The sequence below is a fragment of the Habropoda laboriosa genome, unplaced genomic scaffold (genome assembly GCF_001263275.1).
Source record: "Habropoda laboriosa isolate 0110345459 unplaced genomic scaffold, ASM126327v1 scaffold3, whole genome shotgun sequence".
NCBI classification, from domain to species: domain Eukaryota; kingdom Metazoa; phylum Arthropoda; class Insecta; order Hymenoptera; family Apidae; genus Habropoda; species Habropoda laboriosa.
This window is the reverse complement of record NW_017100127.1, coordinates 404456-425012: the sequence shown is the minus strand read 5'-3', so window position 1 is coordinate 425012 and position 20557 is coordinate 404456. Positions and strand designations below refer to the sequence as shown.

The 20557-nt window shown below is 34.6% G+C and overlaps 1 protein-coding gene across 1 annotated transcript in view; it reads left to right on the top strand.

The window, feature by feature from the left end:
- Positions 1-20557, top strand: part of LOC108578626 (1-phosphatidylinositol 4,5-bisphosphate phosphodiesterase epsilon-1-like) — a gene marked incomplete at its 5' end in the record, with an annotated part of 62621 nt that overhangs the window by 35900 nt on the left and 6164 nt on the right. Inside the window, 9 exons of the mRNA XM_017942028.1 lie at positions 1756-1983; positions 7465-7922; positions 13381-13666; positions 14758-14966; positions 15963-16258; positions 17188-17414; positions 18952-19179; positions 19622-19846; positions 20195-20498. Coding sequence (XP_017797517.1) covers positions 1756-1983; positions 7465-7922; positions 13381-13666; positions 14758-14966; positions 15963-16258; positions 17188-17414; positions 18952-19179; positions 19622-19846; positions 20195-20498 — 2461 coding nt within the window. The remainder of the gene's footprint in view (positions 1-1755; positions 1984-7464; positions 7923-13380; positions 13667-14757; positions 14967-15962; positions 16259-17187; positions 17415-18951; positions 19180-19621; positions 19847-20194; positions 20499-20557) is intronic.

Here is a 20557-nt window from a genome sequence, read left to right as displayed (position 1 = left end):
TGGTAATAAACGAGTAGCAATTCTTTGACAATAACATTAATTTTGATTTTTCTATACGTTTGCTATAACACTTAACATTTTTTTAAACTAATAATGACAGATATTTTTACAACTATACTTTAAACATTATATTAATTCGTGAATTTGTAACGAGTCAATAAATAAATAATTGCAACACTTTTATAAATCTTTCAAGGATTTCCTCCAATTAAAAATAATTTTTATAGCTCGCGCACAGTTATGTTCCTTTTTCAAGTTTCGTTTTATTTCAAGTATCGTTTTATTTCAAGTATTGTCTTGTTCATAAATGTCACGACTGAACATAAAACGTTCAGATATATGTCCTCCTATTTTCATTCTAGGTGCAATAAAAAAGAAGTTGAAACTGTGACCTTACTGTTATACCCTTTCTTTGTCAATTGTAGAGCATAGTGCTCGTAAAAATAAAAACACCATGGACGTATGTATATGTTTCGTAAGACGGTACATATGTACATAATACCGCAGCAAAAATAAATTATCCTTCCATTATTTTCCTAGCATGATTGCTAATTTTACGTTGAATGTGTATATTTCAATCGAAGAGCTGAATGAGGAGTGAAACTAACTGAAATTAGAGTTATTAGGCCCTACTTTTGCAAATTGAATTCTCTTCTTCTTCTTCGCTAAAGCTGATCCATAACTACGTATTATGTTCTTTTTTTAAAAGCACTTCGAAACGAGAATAAGAGCAGCAAAATGTGGTTAAAATAAAAGTGACGTAAGCCTGAAGCAATTTTTCATTTCTTTTACGTGTGTCCCTTTGCGTTTAAATTTTAATTTACAACACAATGAAATGCGAGAAACCTGGAAATGAAATTTACAGATATACTTACTTTCCTTTGTACTCAGATAGGTGTAATTAAAAGTACAGCTCCTTATGCATAGAAAAATATTGTTTTTTTTTTTAACAATAACAAAAGCAATGTGTGTTGAATGTTTGTGAGGAATTTTATTTTCCTGTGGTTTTTAAGAATTTATTTCCTATATTTGTTTAATGTAATTTGACATGCAAAAGACATTATGCTTATGATGTATAAGCAAAGCCAATTGTTTGAAGAATTGCCTAGTAATTTGTAATCTTTAAATACACAGAGTATATGTTTGTTTTATTAGAGATTTAATTAGATTCTGTGTCTTCTTCTACCAATTGTATAGCATTATATTCACAATCCTTCTTTCCATTCAATAAGAATTATTATAGTATGCTTTTCAGAGTTTCGCAAAAGAAAGGATATTAAATAAATTATAAGTTTGTTAAAAACTGACTCATTTCGTCGCAATAAGTTAAATATACGACTGTTCTATGTACAATTACAAAATTGAATTCAATTTCTTAACGTTGAGTATAAGAAAGAGATTTTTATAAAAGGCATTTGTTGTCGTTTAATATTTTTATTTCATTAATCTTCACAAGTTCATTAGCAGGTCCTTAATAACATTCTAAACTTCTCCAATAAATGAACAATTTTCAAATTAAATATTCATCATTTTAGGTAAAATATTTTGTCAAACTTTTAAACTACAAATTAACGAAACAAGTGGTATCTTCAAATTTGAAACCAAAATATTGTCGGAACAGTATCGAAAGAAATCCAATGGCTTGAAAATTTGCGAGTTCCTTTTCACAGATGATTCAAGGCAAATCCGTGAAATTCATACGCGACAGTGCCGAAATCATTTCAAATATCATGAAGTTCTCGTATTTCCGTGTAGCATCGACATGCTCGAGGCAGGGACGCGACAACAGATTCGCTCCATCGCACCCTAAGCATTCATACGACCGCAATCGAACAAACCTACATGGCCGAAGAATGTGACGAGAACGACTATCATCTCGATCTTGATTCCTACAAACCGGTACAACCAATCTCGTACGATCATGAGGTTGCGTTATTCCCTGTTGCTGCTCCGCACTCCGGAATGGATCTGCATCTTCTGCAGGTAAACATGTGTCTTATGTCGCAATTCCGAAACGAATTTTTGGGTATGGTACATCTCTCATTTCTTCCATACGATATTGTCTCTCGTTCCTTTTTCTTTCTTTTCATTTCGTTGTGTAACTATGTTGCATGCATTTTAGTGTGTTAACCACAAATGTGACATAACTGGTACAACAGATTGAATTGTTTGAAATGCACGTGCGTTGCTTGGGAATGCAAACATTCTTGTCACAGTATATTAACAGCCCTATGTCGAATCTGACTTGGCATAAGAATTTTTGCCTTCAGATATTATATAATGATAAATTAGAAACGTAGAAATCGACGGAAAAATTTTTAGGGATAATCGTAATGCATCGTACTCTGCATCGTAATATCAATAAAAATTACAATTTTACAACTTTCGGTCTTTCCGCTTGGAGATTAATATTGTAGCGTCCACGACCAAATATAGGTGCATAATAAGAACTAAAATGCGCCACGGTTGCTGTAGGGTTGCTGATTCTGCACCTCACTGGTATGCAGCACATTCAGCAGTTGTGACAGTGCGAAGTTTCATTTTCGAGACAATTTTATTTCAAGATTCGCCAGGTACGTGTGTATCTGATTGATGGAATTTGATCAGGGGACGTATAGAACTTTGAACCAGAATCTGTACTAACTCGCGATTCGTTAGAATGGAAACGATCGCGTATTCATATATCACGTCCAGTTACGTTTATACAACTACGGGTACGAACCTTGAATAGGAGTGTACATAAAGACACGACCTTACCTTCGGATGATTTCGAAATATTAATATCCCGGAGTCCAGATACTTTCGTAGTTGTTGGACGTGGTGCAGTGTTAAGATAAAAGGCGTCGTCAGTGTAGTTTTCTTGCGCTTCAAAAGGATTTCAAAGGGAGCAACTTTACCGTGCTACTTCTGGTATATCTCGTAGAAATTCGCGAAGAGAGAGAGAGAGAGAGAGAAAGGGAGCCAAAGATCGAGAAGCAAGGGAGGAAAGCAGCCAGAAATGAAAAGGATTAAAGCTGGAAGACGTCGAGAGAAGAGGGTAGAAAGGCAAAACCAGGTCACTCTTTCGAAGAAAACGTCTTTTTATTAATTAGTTGTTCACAGAAACCTCGAAAGAAGAATTTCAGCGCTCTAGCGAAGATAATACCGAATGATCTACGATCGTCGAAAGAAAATTTGAACGAATTATATTCGAACGTAGAAATATAGTTTTTTGAAACTTTACCACATGTAGCCGTGAAAAATCGCAAAGCAAGAGGTTAAGAGGCGACGTTTGAGGGCAACGTCGATTAACCTAACCAAGCCTCAACGAGATAAATAATTTCACGTAAATACCCGCGTGCCGTGTACGTTTTTACAAGTGTCTACACAAGCTGCACTTATGGCTGACCGCGTAAATGGTGTTTGAAGTGCATTAGAACCTCCATCAGCATTATAAACAGAGCCACGATGTATGCTACTTTTGCCACGCTCTTCGCCGCAGTACGATTCGGTGCACCGCAACTGCAGGGATGCCGCTAAAACGATCTTAATAGACGGAGATTATAGCTGGCGGAATTGCGCAGTGAGATTCGCGCTTTAATTACAATCTCCCCGGCAAGATACAGTTTTTAATGAATTCTCAATGAGTGATTTCAATGCGGTCTCGCAGATTACACGTCCTCGCGAAACGGCACCTACTGTAGATCAGTGAGGTGATGAAGAAAAGATTGTCACATTTCTTGCGTTGTATTTAAGAAATTATTAATAAATGTTGAAGACGATAATGTACAAACATTTCTATCGAAATAACAATTCTCCTGTACCTTTTTCAAATAGATCTCTGTCCTCTTGGAATACTTGTTCAAAATGTGCAAGCTTCGAAGGAAGTTTTGCGGAAGTCGAAAAAAAAAATGAACGAAATAAGAGAAATATTGTTACTCGTTTGACATAAATCTGGGCAGTTGATATTTCTGAAAATCGTATCGTATCTGCGAAGCCTTCAAATCGGAATTTATTTATACAGGGTTGTTCCAGATCTAAAGGGACAAACCTCGCAATGGGTCGATTCGTCTTCGTTTTGGGGATATAAAAGGGGAAAGGTTGTTTGGAAAGTTCGTAGCGAAATTTAAATCGTATTTCTGTTTCTAATTGACGTAGTGATCAAAGTTAAACGGTATCTTCCTCGACAGTAAAATGGATAGGGGTAGAACTATGTTTTCCGCAGTGGAGCGTGGATGTTGAATTTTTCGTGGCAACACAGAAAATATAGTTCGCCTTGGGAGTAATTTAAGGGGTACATCGGATTTATCTTTTTGGTTTTTGTCGCTGTCTCAATTACAAACAGAGATATATCAGTTTGAATTCTTCCTAGATTTCGTTACGAACTTTCTGAACCACCCGGTACGTACTTCCCCGTTCACCTTATGAATAATTTGAGGAGTGCGTTGGGTTCGTCTTCAAAACACGAGTAAAACGCCTTTTGGTTATTGTCGCTGTCTGAATTAGAAATAGAGATACGTTGGTTTCAAATTTAACTACTTTTTACATTGATTTAGATTGATTTACGCAAATTGTTCAAAATGGTCACCTCTAATATTTACCATCGGTATTTTTCTCTACATCTCGAAAACAAAGATGAATCGAACCAAGGTGTACGTAACATTTTTTGCTCAAAATGATCTCTGAAACACGTTGGCAAAGTTTGTCGGTTTAGATCTGAAACGTCCTATATACAATATAATATTTCAGCCGATAAATTCAGCATCGTTAAAGTTTGAAATTTCATTCAGATCCATTTTCCCCACTTTATCCCTTCAAACTGTTTCATACAACAGATTCTTCTTACTTCTCACAATTAGCACGAAACTCAGTCGGTAAAAACGTTTTCGAATATTCCACGGAAAGGGAATTACAAATGAAATCGATGAGAAGAAAGGACCGAAGATATGAAGCAATTTGCTTATCGATTGCATAGAGAAACACTTCTTCGAACCATTGTTCCCTTCTTTTTCACTTTGAAAATCAAAGTTCCGATATTCTTCGATTTAAACTTACGCTTAGATACCAGAATGAAACTCTCGTTACAACTCTATCGCGCGGCGCGGATAGAAAGTTAAGAAAGAGCGATTTGGAGCGCTTTTATGCAAATGCTCATTCAATCTTGAACAACCGGCTCACTTCAATCTCAGTCACTCGAAGGCACATTCTTTGTTAAAGGTCTCGGGCCTCCCTAACAAATGGACTGCGCGTGTTAAAGCGCGCGTACAAAACAGCAGAAGAATGATAAACGCGTGCATTTTTCAAATGAAAGGAAACAACGTTACATTTGATACGGCGAAGAATAATATTATCATGTCGGTGTCTCTTTGAGATTATACTTCAATCGAAATGTTTTCAATACTGCTCCGTTTAAATATATTGTTTCCTTGTATGTGTAATTCGAACGCTGTTGTTAATCATTTACCATTAATAGAGAGAAAATCTCAGTTGCTTCTTTGTAAATGTAACAAATTTTAATTCCTATCTGAAGGAAATGTGCAATCTTGGTCGATATATTTTTCAACGTGAGGAAGAATAAATATCTGTACATAGGGTGGACTACGTAAAACAGGCCGTTTAATTATTTTCTCTAGTGAAGAAAAAATTGAAAATGGCTCGAGAAAATTTTTATACGGTTAAGATGGAAGAAGAATTACAGTTTTCTTCCCAATTTTCACTTTGCAGCAGAGTGAACAAGCTTTGGAAATAGGGAAGCCCAAATGTACGAAAAAGATTTTTCTATTATTCGTGTAAAATTGAGAGCAATATAAATAAGGTATTTGCAACATTTCTGTTTAAATAAAGAGTGCTGTAATATTTTTTGAATTTCCTGTATGTTTTTAAACTACGAGCATGCAGAGATCTCCTGCAACTGACGATAAAAGAGGGAGGTGGGTGACGCCTGGTATCAAATAACAAAGTGGAAATGTAAAATAAACGTTTTTCATTCTTTCCAATTGAAACGTAAAACTCTTGCAATAATTCTTGAACATTAATAGTTTTTAGCTGGAAAATGATAGTGCGTATTGGAAAAGCGAGGAATATTTGTAACGTTATAAAAAAGAATAGAAAAAGCTTGCAAACACCTGCTGTGTTATCTAAAACGTATTATCGTTAAAAGAAACTAGCGATAAAATAATACAGTAAGTGGTAGATACGTATATCAAAGAATTTTCAATACTGCTTGTTTTCTTATGAAACTTTATATGAAAAAATATTATTCGACGCTTTTTTATTTATTTATATATGAAAAGATCAGAATAAAAAAATGTTATTCTACATTCCTTGTTCAAACGGAATAATTCCTTTCCCTAATTCGGTGTAAAATTGGTTATTTCAAATTGAACCCTTAAAATGCCCTCGCGCTTTCAATAAAAAGGAATGCTAACTTAAATCTTACACTGATAAAAGTTTGTTAAGTTAAATCTTATACTGAGAAATTTATGGTATTAAAGAAAAGAATTCCTTTTTGAATAAACATTTCAGCAATCTAATTTGAATAATAAGAAAAGCTGTATTCTTGTATTCAATTTCATTTGAATTCTTTCTGGAATGTAACCAACAATCTTCAGCTTCGTGGAAGTTTTGCTGTACACTTGTTAAATTCTACACCACAAAATATGCATAAAAATGAAAATGTTTATGTCTGTTTTTAATATCCTATTATAACGTTACGCCTTTTGTTATTTTACTGCAAATATAACGCATAAATGTGTTAATTAGCTGTCAGTGTTATCGTAGTCGCGGGATAATATTGGCATATCATATGAAAAGCATTAACAGTCACAATTATGCTAACCTGGGATTAGATTAACGCCTAAACCTTTTTCTAATTTTTAATTTATTCATTTTTCTGTTTACTTTTATACAGCTTTGTCGAATAAAGCTAAAGACACTTTCGTTAGAAATTTACTTGAAAAGCCAGAAAGTTAGGCTAAGCACACTGGGTTTGAAAAATTTGAATCGAAAAGAAATTATTAATTAACAACGGTGCGCTATAATATTATGACAGATTGGACACTCGAATAGTTACGAATAGTTACGGTGCATCTTAATTATCAAAATTTAACCGTTACCATGCCAATGTTCTCCCAATTCGTGATATTTATTTGTAAAAGCTTAACCCTCCATAGGCAAACTAGGTCGTTCATGTCCAAGTCCAATTTTTTCGCTATTCCAGACTTTGAAAAATCTGAAAAAATTCTAGGATACTCGTCAAAGTCCCTGCAACATTGTACAATTGTTCGTTAGCTCGAAAGTTCCAAACTTTCTTCGATAAAAATAAAAATTCGAAGGGATACAAAAGTGAAATTTCGCTTGGTTTGCCAACGACCCAGATTGCCGAACGAGACCTACGGAGGGTTAATTACCGTTTCATGCTGGATAAATGTTGCGCTAAAGCTACGGAAGAACATGAATAATAAATACGGAAACTTGATGTGTCAGGTGTTGCATCACGGAACAACGTTGGTGCACTGGGACTGCGAAGGTGGTACTACGAGGACGGCGTTGGTGTTCGCGCGAGTGGATCGTGCTTGCGGTACTTTCATTTGGGAGAAACCCCCCTGGAGTCCACTAAAAACTGCACAGCTCGGCGGTACAGCTTCCACGGAACTCTCGCTAAATGCCAATCCAGAGGACGGTATACCGAGCTGTTTATCAGGAAGATACGGCACGCAACAAACGGACTGCGCTTCCGTAACACTGGAGGAAGGATTTCTGGATCTGAGCTCCGTAAAGGAAGTCATGATTGGTTGTTGCGATCGGGACAGAGAAGCCGATCTCAAAAGCATTTGCAAGAGGTACGGTCTATCGGGTTCCGACTCGTGCATCGGCCTCATGTACGGCTCCAGCCTGCCGGACAATCGACTGATCTTTCTCCTTTGCCCGCCTGCCCTCAGGAAGTAAGTAGTACGATCAATCATTTCCTCCTTGTGTATTAATCACTTGTTAAACTGTGTCTATACTATACGAGCCACTCAGGAGCCAAAGTGACTAGCTCTATCGAATTAAATTTATCAAGTTTTGTTTATTTATGTGTAACTGAGCACCAGGCGTGTGCTTCGATACTGAAATTAGGAGAATATCGAAAAGTGGAGTTAATCACTTTGGCTTCTGAGTGAACACGTTCAGGACAATGTGACTATTGAGTGTTGCTTTTACGTATTTTTCGATATGACCCACCGGTGGGTCATTCAGTGTTGCTCTTACATACTTTTCGATATGACCCACCGGTGGCTCATGAAAAATATTAAAAAAGATTAGAAACTGAAGAAGATTAAGTATTAATGACAGTAAACACTTGAGTAAAATGGAACCATCCGATCATAAGCGAGTGTTTCGTGAATTTCGCTGGCATCCTGAACGTGTTAATTACTTGCCTGCGTCCACACTGTATAACGAAACCATAAAACAAATTGTTTTATAACCTCGGTGTACAACATGTTTTTACAACTTGTTACAAAATTATACCTTTCGGTATCTGTCCGGTCGCGCAGCCCACCGGCCAGTAACACATAAATTAGTAAACAGTCCTTTCCAGCCATCTTCCTAGCCCCTAACAAATTCCTTCCCTACCATAAATCAGTTCAAGTCACATCCTGGTCATGTTTCCTATCCCTTTCCCCTTTCCGGGTTTTCCCCAAAATATTGTTCAAGTCGCATCCTGGTCATGTTTCCTATCCCTTTCCCCTTTCCGGGTTTTCCCCAAAATATTGAAACGTTTGCACACCACCGTCACCCTTACGTTCTCCTTCCACTAGTTTCCTAATATCCAATCACATACCCGCATTTTTCTATTCCTTCTTTTCCACCACCTTCAACTTCCAACCAATCACGACATATACCGACCTAATATATACACACGCACCACCACCAAATACAGGAGTTCAAAGATATTCTGACTGAGAGCAACATCTTTTCACCATCACCACACCAACTATTATAATTTTGCCCTTCCGGGATTAATTTGTCGAGAGCGCAACGATACTAACCGCGTTCGATCTTAAAACAGTCTGGTTCACGAGTCGAGCATCGTACAGTATCTATTATAGCAACCAGTCTGTAAGAAGTTTGTATTTTTTCTATTTTGGACTCTCGCTGTGCAATCGACATTCGAATTTTTCTTCTATTTCGATTGAATTCGCCTAATTCAAGCCCACGCATCGTGCTTCCTGTTTCCGTCTTTGAAGTTCGTAGACGTTAGGGCCCCTAAAACACGTTTCTCCCGGAATAATTGAATTAAACGAACGGTTCTATCTTTCGTCCATTCTATTTTATAATTATAAGAAATGATAGTAAATGGTAAACGAGTGTTTTCCGGTGAAAGGTAAGCTAAAGTAGAATTTGTTAGTTGCATCTCTAAAGAAAGGAGATATCAGAGACATGGATGATTGCCTCGACCTCTTCTCCCGAAGGTCCGGATCATAAATTGGTCCAAGTCTAATTTACACTTTGCAGAGAAAAGTTCTGGTTTATGTCCATTAAGAAACTTTCTTTTGTATTCTTTATTTCGTCTTAGGTTGGTATTTGTATTTTATAACGTCGAAGTGTAGGACTGCATATTCTAATAGAATGCATTTAGCACCTATAGATTTAGTTTAAATATTGAAAATGCAAACCTATTTCGTTTTTTCTTTCGATTTCAATTTTGAAACTGTGCAATATTTTATGCAATAAACTCGTGTATTAAAAGAATGGAAAATACGATAAGAATATTATTCAACGTAAACGGTTAAAAATTTTTTGAAGATCAAGTTTGTAATCAATTTCAAGCCTTTATTTAGAGAAATTTTAACGATTTTGTTATTCAGAAACGTATACGTTACTCGTAAATTATTTTCTTGTTTCGACTATACAGGTTTTGTACGTGTTATTCTATTTACAAACTTTTACATTGGTCAAATATATTTTCGTAGAAAATAATTAATATTCGAATTGCTAATAAGTGTTATATTATACGTAAATTGATATACACGTTAATTTATCGAACCTATCTTGATTTAACGGTCTTCTGTTCCTATTGGCTCGAATAATTATGGACATTCGTGTATTGAGGATAATATCTATTGATCTAAATTTCCAAAGAGAACTGAGGTAGTAATTTAATTAATGAAACTAATTTCATTGGTATGATTTCACTGTCTCTATTATTTCAAACATAATTGAGTGTTACTAAGTATACATGGTTAATGACATATCAAATGTAACTTTTAAATACAGCAAATGATGTGAACTAATTTGTTAAAATATAGAACTAACTAAATTGTAAAGACATGGTAGCGCAAATATCGTTGCACGAACAAATAAGCTGAAAATGAAGTAAATAAAAAATGCGAAACACTCGTAAAATGATAATATAATAGTGTAATGTAATAATTAATTAAATAAGTAATCGTAAGGGAGAATAATATAATGTTGATTAACGAGAGAGTATTTCGAGATAACGAACATCCTTTCGTGACCTAATCTGATTCTGTCAACAATCCCATTATCACTCACTTTCCATTGGAAATTCTTGTCGCAGCTTTTTAATAAAAAGTCTTTTCGAAGTAAATGTGCGTGTATAAAATATGTTCCATTTTCAACGATGATCATGAATTATGTACTTAATTATAAAATGTAGTTGTCAAATGAAAGATTACTATACTATTATAAATTATTACGAAATAATTATTTGTAACAAAAATGAACACGAATATGTTGAAAGAATATTGCGGGATATTGTGTAGGGAGTAGATACACTTTAATTATATGTAGGAAGAGGAAAAGAATTGTAACATACTTCGACCACACCTCACGGGTCAGTTTTCTCTTGAACGGTTCCTCTGGGATTGACTTTCCTAAGAAACATATGCACTTTCTTCTGTACACGAAACAGCTTTTTAAAACAGATCTCTTACAATTTAAACCCAACACTTAGTGTATACACGCATTAAAAATAAATATTATAATAATTATCTGCTTACCTAACTTATCTAAATAATAATTACGGAAATACGTAAATAAATATTGTATACTTAAGCATAATTTTATCAAATTTACTAATAATTTAGTAAAAATCAAATATTGGTAATTGTATTTAAAAAGGAATAAGGCAAGCATCGCGTTTAATTTGCCCGATTACTTTTTCGTTCGCGTTTGAAATTTGACATAAACTATTCCACGCGTGCGTAATATTACAATAACATAAAATGTGTTGCAGTATCTATAAAAAAGTAGTTACCCGAAAATTATTCTGCCACGTGCACAGCTTTTCTTCCTACATTTGTTGAACTGTATGACAGAAAAATTGTGAAAGGCAACAATCCCCGAAACGTCGTGTCTAAAGCATAGTACGACAGTAAGAATTTCTCCTTTGAAACAGCTCTGGTACATACGTATGTTTTAAAATACCTTTGAGGGTAATGTACAAGTACTTCTCGAGCATCTTATACAATGCGTCTCTATAGAAATGCCTTTGAAACAGAGCTCATAAAACATTCCAGAAATTTTTCCGTATCATGTCATGCTTACTCAGGATGTTTGATGCAAGTATCGTTCCACTTTAGAAAGCTTTCCTGCAGAATAATTACACGCTTGTATTACAATTACTACGTAATTTAAGACATTTCAATATATTGAAAAAAAGGTCTGCAAAATTATATTTGTTATACAATACAGTACGATAATTATGAAATACAATAATCATAACGACGTATGATAATTTAACTCGGAAAGAAAATAAGCACACAAATTTATAGAATTATAGTAAATATTTTACTTGTTTAATAAGTAGCATTTTGCCATTCAATGTGCAATAATATGCAAGTTTCCAAAAGTACTTTCTAATAATCATCTGTTCTTCGTTTTCTTTCTTTTTTTTTTTTCGATTAATGTCTAACTCAAAAAAATTATATTCCGTGGGTCTGATGTGTAAAAATGAATAATACGCAATATTATAAAAGAAATTAAGGATATACGATAGAAGTTTACACAGCAATTTAACACTGTACGCACAGACTCCAGAGTTACCTTGAAACTTTATTAATTATTGCTAAGTTGCGTTTCGACAAGGAATAAATTTAATAAGAAAAACTGCTTTTTGGTAGATCGAACGTGAATTTTCGTGAATGTTTCTAATTAACTCCGGTGCATCGAAGAATTTTCACGAATAATAAAGGTTCCGTTGTTCGAATTACAATTAATTCCGCAGACGAGAAATTTTCAATGTTACGTATGCAAAACGAAGGGTTTAACTTCCGATGCGTTGTTAAAATTGTATTTCACTGAAACAACATTTAACGTAACATTTCAAAATACAAAGTAGCATTAACGCTTATCACGCCGCATTTTACGAGAAATTACCTTCAGATCGTGTTACGGGAGGAGATTCGGTAGCGCTAGATCAGCGAAACATTTCGCTCGTTTTTTTCCAGAGAATATACTGTTACGAGAAACCTTTATCCAACACCGCCACTGTGACCTACGAATCGTGCACAGAATAGCCATTTTATCGAGTCTACATAAATTGACGAGTATACTACTGTTAAAAAAAAGAAAGGACTGGCGTTGAAAAAGTTATCGCTGCTACTTCATCGTTGTTTCTCTTGCTTTTCGAACACGATAATTTGCAACAGTGGCACGAGATACATCGTTACGAGCAATATCTCTCGAATTGTACGAAAATATCAAACATCGAATGACATTTTAATACGTATCCGAACTTTATTTGACCCTCGAATAGCGGATGGTGTGACAGTCGCACGGATGGCCGATGCCCGGGTCAAATGTGACCCAATGCTAAAATCTTTCGTGTCCAAGGGAAACCATGTTTATTTATTTTTCTAGGCGTTATATCGTTCAAAAATATACGAAATAACGAACATATTTGTGATACGAGGAGAGGAAAGTCGCTGAGAAGAAAAAGAAGAGAAAAGAAGGGCTCTGTTTTGAGACACCTGAAAGCTGGGTCAAAGGTGACCCAGAGGGGTCAAATTTCGATTTGTAACCATTCACCTGTTTTTCCCCGTATTTTGTTCGAAATAAAAATATGTAATTTTATTTTTATTATTATCTAAAGGCTATTTTCTGCGTTGTTTCCTATATTGAACTGACAGTCACCTGTATTTATGATTATTTCATAACCGGTCATTTGACCGGATACGGTATACGTAAAGTAGATAGTGTTGACGCAAGTTAATTCGTTATAAAGCATATGCTTGGTGGTCTATAAATTATGTAGTAAGTGTCATATATTTAAAAAAATATATAGGGTGTTCATTAGTTTTCAGCGTTTCTCTCGTAAATGGTAGATTTGTGAGAAAATTAGAAGGGGACAAAGTTTCGTTGTTTAACAGTAGCTTTCGTCGCAATTTGTTTCAGAATTTGGTACATGGGACTTTGCTGGATATTACGAGGCCTGAAACGACAACAACAATTAACGGATCGTAGATCGCGATGGTTAAAAGATAAATACCTCCAGCTTTATTTCGAAGAAAGTTGTATCGAACCGATGACAGCCGATGCTATAAGAGCTTTTGGCGGTCGCGATTGGTCCATGACTGAAAGTATCGGAACTCTTTCGCCAACGAGTGCCAGTACCCTTCGCAAACGAAACGTCAAAGGGAAAAAAACGAAATCCATTGGCAATATTCATGCATTAACAAAGGTTCGTGCACGTTAAAATTATTCGACGCAAATGTTTTACTTTTAGTTATTTGTTTCATTCGAACATGATTAAAGAATCAACATTTTCCAAAAAAAAGTCTCGTTCTTCGTTTAATATTATTATTCCATTCGCTTCATAAGGTACTCTCGAGATATTGTGTTGCAAGATATTAAACAGCTGTTCGCTCTTCTAAGTAGAAAATGATCAACCTTGAAGAAGTTTGGTCCTATAATTTATCATCAGAATTTATTTGATTATCATATAGAAACACGTTCTCTACCACATCGTTCGTGTATAAGTGACAGCGATTTTTTCTTTAGAGCCGCGTTGCTCACACTTTCACTGCAAATTTTTATCATAAATGATGTTACTAGTTTAGAAAATACATAGTGTACCGATTACTTCATACTTGCCATTCATAAAAGTGTTCATTTCTTGAAAATAACTGCAGTTTTTATTGGAACAAATACAGTGCTTATTCTATGTCGAGATTCAGAAAGGAAACATGTAAACTGCAGTCGAAGACTAACCTAGTGACTATAAATTATTACAAATATTCCTTATCATTCTAATTTCAAATGGGCAAGGAAAAAGAAAGAAAATAGAGAAATAAAAGTTATTGTGTATTCGTAATAAAGATGTCACCCATAGTCCAGCAAGCAGATCTCTGAATCTTTGGACTAAGTAAACTGAAAAATTAAAAATTGTCCTAGGAAATGGCAAAGAAATGATTTAAATAGGACAAAAATTTTTAAAAAGTGTTTGGATCATTCTAAAAATTTGCATAACCCCTTGTCTTATAACAACTGGTCAGACTCGTAGCACAGAAGCGAAAAAAATAGTTATATCAGTAACAAAGATTCGTTTTAATTCGTAAGACTGAGGATTACAAAATTGAATTCAATCTACAATACATTAGCAGAGTACTAAAACAGTAAACAGCTAACACTTGTACGCATAATCGTTAAAAAAATGACGAGACAAGGGGTTAAAATGACCTGGCAGAGGGCGTGTTAAGTAGTTTCAATTATGATAACTTGATTAAGCTATTTTAGCTGGGAGTAATCTGACCATGTGGTTGTTTAAAACAGGATTTGAGCCTAAAACAATACGAATCTTCGTCCTCGGATGGAGTGTTATCAGCGGCCCCTTTTCGGCATATTACGGGTAGCAGAGAATCCTTGACGCGAATCATACCAGCATCCCCACGGTCCAGCAGAGATCGAGTTCCCCCACGCAGCCCTCCCGGATCTGCCGAACGAATTATTACTTCCAACTTGCCTTACTCCAGCTTTCAGAGGTAGAAATTCGAATAATTTACAGTCTTAAAAGTACCGACATCGTTGTACCGACGATAAATAGAATAACTCCACTTGAACGTTAGAATTCTTGATCGTTTTGACACCGTAGAAACGACTCTTCGGTGAAATTTTAATATAGAACGGCAATAAACCCCGGAGAATTTTCTTGTGTTATTTAAATTTATTTAAATTTATCGCCGTATGAGACAATTTGTGTCCTGGTTTAAATTTAGTCAGATTTATTATTTTACGAGACGATTAAAGTGCAAAAGTGTTGCTTCGCAACGTAATTCGTAACGAAAGTATGAAACTTGATTGATATAACTTTTGAAATTGGTATTTGTAATTAGGGAATACACGGATTTTGATGAAATTTTGATGCATAGTGTGTAGTTTTCAAAAAGATATTCGACATCTGTTTTGTGCAATCGTTCACAGTGAAGCGGTGAAAATTGCCCTCAAAATTGAGGACAATGAACGTGTTTGGTCGTTCAAAATAAATTTGAAAAAGTCCATTTGTTTGGATAATGTATTAAAAATTATTACTATTTTGTTAATTTCTCCGATATTTAGCAAATGCAATAGCTTTTGTCATAGTATTCATTTATTTACTCTTATGGAAAACCAACATTCTTCCTCGAAAGTTAATTAACGGAAACCAGTCGAATATTAATCTGAAACACCTTCGGTTTCTGTATACACCACTGTAATCAATTTATTAAAAAAAGAAAAAGAAATAACATTCTATTAAAAACTTCCTTTCAATTTTTCATACCAATGAAACTATCGAAATCATGCTTTTAATACATTAATTAATAATTCATTAGTTACACCGTTTAATTATACTTTGCAAAAGTCACTTGTATTTATTCCTCGGTTCAACTTAAAAACCTAACGTATTATACGTTACTTAACGCCTGTAAAAGATTGCCAGTTGAACTGAACTCGGTACAAGTAAAGTAACCTTTTCTCTTCCCTTTTCGGTACTCGGACAGCCTATTGTGCGTTGCTCGAGACAAGGACAGAAACGGATCCGGAATGTCAGGCGGAATGGAAGCACCTTGGCAAGTGAAAGCACGTGCCACTTCCATAATGTACGAAACTCAGTTAAACTTCGTCGAGTTCGTCGCCCTGTTTCGCTCGTTCAGCCTGAGAGCGAGAAAAGATTTGCGCGATCTATTCGCTCAGCTGGCGATCACTTGTCGCAGCCAGAGCGACGGTTCTTTGAGAGACTTCAATGTACGGCCACCGGTGCTTAGGCAAACCAGCGATGCAACCCCTCAACGAATCGGTCAGTTTCATCCACTTACGTTCAATTATACGTATATGCACGATATACACGATATACTTAATCGACACTGGACGTCCATCATTCGTCTATTTACGTCTTCGTTAATGGACCGAGGACGATAGATGAATGAGAAACAGATAACACTCGGCGTCCAAAATCTGCAAATACTATATTGCATCTATTGTAAATGTAGCACACGTGTAAAGGCTCTTTATGACAGTTATATATGATAAACGATATTTTAAGGAAAAGAAAGAGGTATACTTGATTAAGATTTGAAGTGCATTAACTATATTTTACACTTATGGATTATATTTTGTAATTATAAAAATATTCAAAAGTTTTTATCTCTTACGTGTTGGGGCATTTGAATTAATATAATATTGCAATAAATATAATAACAACATAGCAATAAAATGAAATATATGAAATAGAATAATACTATAAATAGGCATATTATAAGAAAATTTGCCTTTATGTTGTTTCACAAGTATGAAACTGGCATGAAAGAAAGTTGTATTGAACTAAAATTGGAAACATGATAAAATAATCGTTGTAATAATTTAATAATTTGCTTAGGGCTTTTATTCGTAGCAAGTTTAAATATTCACAAATATGAATACTAGTTTCCATTGTAGATATTTTAATAAAATATTATATTGCGTAAATCAGTTTGTATAGAGATATTTATATTGCATAAATCAGTACGCAGTAAATCAAATATTGCGTTGCATTAAAAAGCATGATTGATAACAGTTACCTACTGCTTTTCCATGCATCTTTGTTTCCCTTAAGAAGATTTTTTAAAATTACTTAGATTTTAAATATTCAGAAAGTTTCCAAATTTTAACAAAATTTTTAATTTCATCCCTAATACATATTAATAATACAATAATATAGTTTTAACAGAATTTTTACTTTTCTAACAGGTCTCCTGACAAGGAACAACTCCATCGACTGTCATGAATACAAAACCAGCAGCAACCTTCAAAAAAAGCAGGTTTTCGACGCGGTAGCTGCTGCTAGTATCGTTAACAATTGTTCTGGCGTTGACACTTCGAAATCGCAAGTTATCACTCTGGCAACGTTCACAAAATTTTTGGAATCCCGACAGCAGGAAAAATTGACTGACGACGAAATCAAGGCACTCGTTAAGGTGATGTTTGTTCCTTTTTTTTTTTTAATAATGTTTCACGATGAAAAGTTAATGTAAAGCCATATTACTATGGGATCAATTAAAAAAAAGCTTCAGATTAATAATTCAATATGTCTGTATTATTTAATACAACTATAAATATTCGTTGCATCAAAATAAGATATTTATTTATTTTTTTATATATAAATCGTCTATTGATGGTTAATATATGTTTACATAATAAATTAAAACATTTTGAGCAAACTCCTGATATATTATTACACTAATTACAAATATCAAAACACGTGTAAGTAGTTTCGAAATGAGTCTCCACGCAATTAATACACACAATACCTCCATAATTTAGACATAATGATTTCTGTGCATTTATAATCATTAGATATACCTTTTAATAAATTGATTTATTTTTGATTGATTTATTTTTTAAAAAAGAGAAACAAATATTAGGTCATCCCATAAGTAAAATCGTTTCAGAAGTCCAGTTTCGATACAAAAATAATAGTATTTATTGACTATTGTTTGCAAGTATCTATCATTTGCCATTTTTCAGGAAACTTTTTAATCCTCTTTAAAATACTTTCCTACGTAGTACGTTAATCGGGATTGCTAATAATCTCCCTTTCGCGTTTCACAAAAGAAGCACGTTGCAAACAAAAATGAATAGTATATCAGTAAAAATATACAGAGTGTTCACGTTATTAGTTTCCAGCGTTTTTCTCGTAAGTGGTAGATTTGCGAGGAAAATTTTACACGGTGGCTTGAATAGCTTTCTTAAATTTGCTATGATTTTCGCGTAATGACGATATCACGAATTTTTTTTTAATTGATAACTACAATTGTTTTTATATTATGTGAAAGCGATTGTCGAGCCAAGTTCAAGAACTTACAAAGAAAGTCGTTTTCAAACTCAATTTCGTGATAATGTTTGGTGTAACATAATTAATAACATTTATTAGGATCTCGTTTTCATAACGACACATTAAATGGATATAGATATTAACCCTTTGAACTCCAATTCTTTTTTAAATTTTCTTTTCAATAAGTTCCTATTATTTTAAGAATTTTATTTGAAATGCACTTCAAAAGACATTTTGTTGATAGGAACTGGCAACTTAAAAATTACTTCATTCATACCTGTGAAAACACACTCGACAAAGGAGTCCAAAGGGTTAACAAGTTTTATCGTATGTACTTATATTATGAGATTCTGAATCATACTTTTTTTTTTCAAAAACTTAATCTTGTACGACTGTTCATACTTGCTTCACACTCAATAAGTGTCCCAATACAATACACAGTAGCATAAGAAGATAAAGTGTTACGGACTTAACGTTGCAACAAAGAAGAAATAGACACAATCATACCTAATATCGATCGTATGAATCATCCCTGAAATGAGTATTTCATTACTTCGAATTAGGATGTGTAGCAATTATAACAGTGTCCATTATCTTGAGGTTATAACACTGTAGTACAATACTCACATAAAGATATAGCGAGTAACACAATTAACCGGGACGATTTGCTCTGATTCCAGCGACACGAACCGGACCCGGCACTACGTACACAATGGTGTTTGTCTTTTGAGGGCTTTGCGCGGTACATGATGGACAAGGACAATTATGCTTTCCCAAACGAGTATGCAACACCGTCCGAGACTGAAATGCAACAGCCATTATCCCAGTATTACATCGCCAGCTCGCATAACACTTATTTAACCGGTCATCAACTCAAAGGAGAATCCTCCGTACAGCTTTATTCTCAGGTAAAACATTCGATACTTCAACATCTTGCGTAAAGTACTTACACTCTAAACGTCGATATTTCTTCTTTTCCTTTTTGTGCGTTTTGTTATCACTAACTCTGCGTGTTATTGAATTATCGTCGAGTAAATAAAGGGTAAGGAAATACAGCAGCCATTTGGTTCTTCTAACAAGTTTTTAATGAAATACATATAATAACAACAGTGAGAATGGAAAAGTGGTTGCATTGTTATATTGAAAAGTTTGAGTAAAATTAAGATAGATTTTGGAAAAATCAGCGACTACAAAACTATTGCAAAAATAAGAATAGCAAAAATTCTTTAAGGTTCAAAATTTACGTTCCATAAAATCTTTCTTAATTTAAGTTATTTGCAATAGAAATACTAAAATTCCAAATGCCCGAGAAATTTAGAAAATTGAAATCTGTGAATTCTCGTTTTCTAGGTACTACTAACAGGGTGTAGATGCGTGGAACTCGATTGTTGGGACGGTGATGATGGATCGCCGGTTATTTACCATGGTCACACCTTCACTACCAAAATACCATTTCGTTCGGTCGTAGAGGCGATTGATAGAAGTGCTTTCGTTAGTTCTCCATATCCTGTAATTCTCTCCATTGAGAACCATTGTTCTCAGAGTCAACAAGCTCGAATGGCCCAAATATTTCAAGTATGTTATCTTTGCCTCTATGTTTCAAACTATCTTACTCAAGTATCTACTGTTAGTTAAACAATGACAACCTCTGTTAATTAACTACATCTTTTCTATTTACAATAATTCCGTTCGTCTAAGCTTTTCATATTAAAAAACAAATGCTTTGAAATTAATAATAAAATCGCTTCTTGCCAGAGTATTATTTAATCGAATAGAAAAGAAAATGAATAAACAATTTTGCAGACAAATTATCTATTTTCTTAATTCACCGTCAACTCACTCAACGTGTGTACTCTTCGAACTGTCCCAAAAATTTACAAGATGCGCTTCGAAAAGTAAAATTACGTCAATGTGGTGTTTCAGTCGGTTTTCGGTGAGAAACTCGTAACAAAGTTTCTATTCGAAACGGACTTCGGTGAAGATCCTCAGCTGCCATCGCCGTCACAATTGCGCTACCGAATATTAATAAAAAATAAGAAACTGGTGGTGGATCCTGCCGGTCCTCTGACTCACGCTCCTCTCTGTCATCGCGGAAAAATGCTTATGTCCGATCGTGCATCATCTATGAAACAGATGCGCACAGACGTGAGCGCCGCTTCCGTCGTTGAATATTTCAGCGAGGACGACGACGACGAGGAGGACGACGACGAAGATGACAATATAGACGGTAATTCTTTTACGTCTCCTTCTATTACCTATTTATTAACGCGTACCCGGTATTCGACT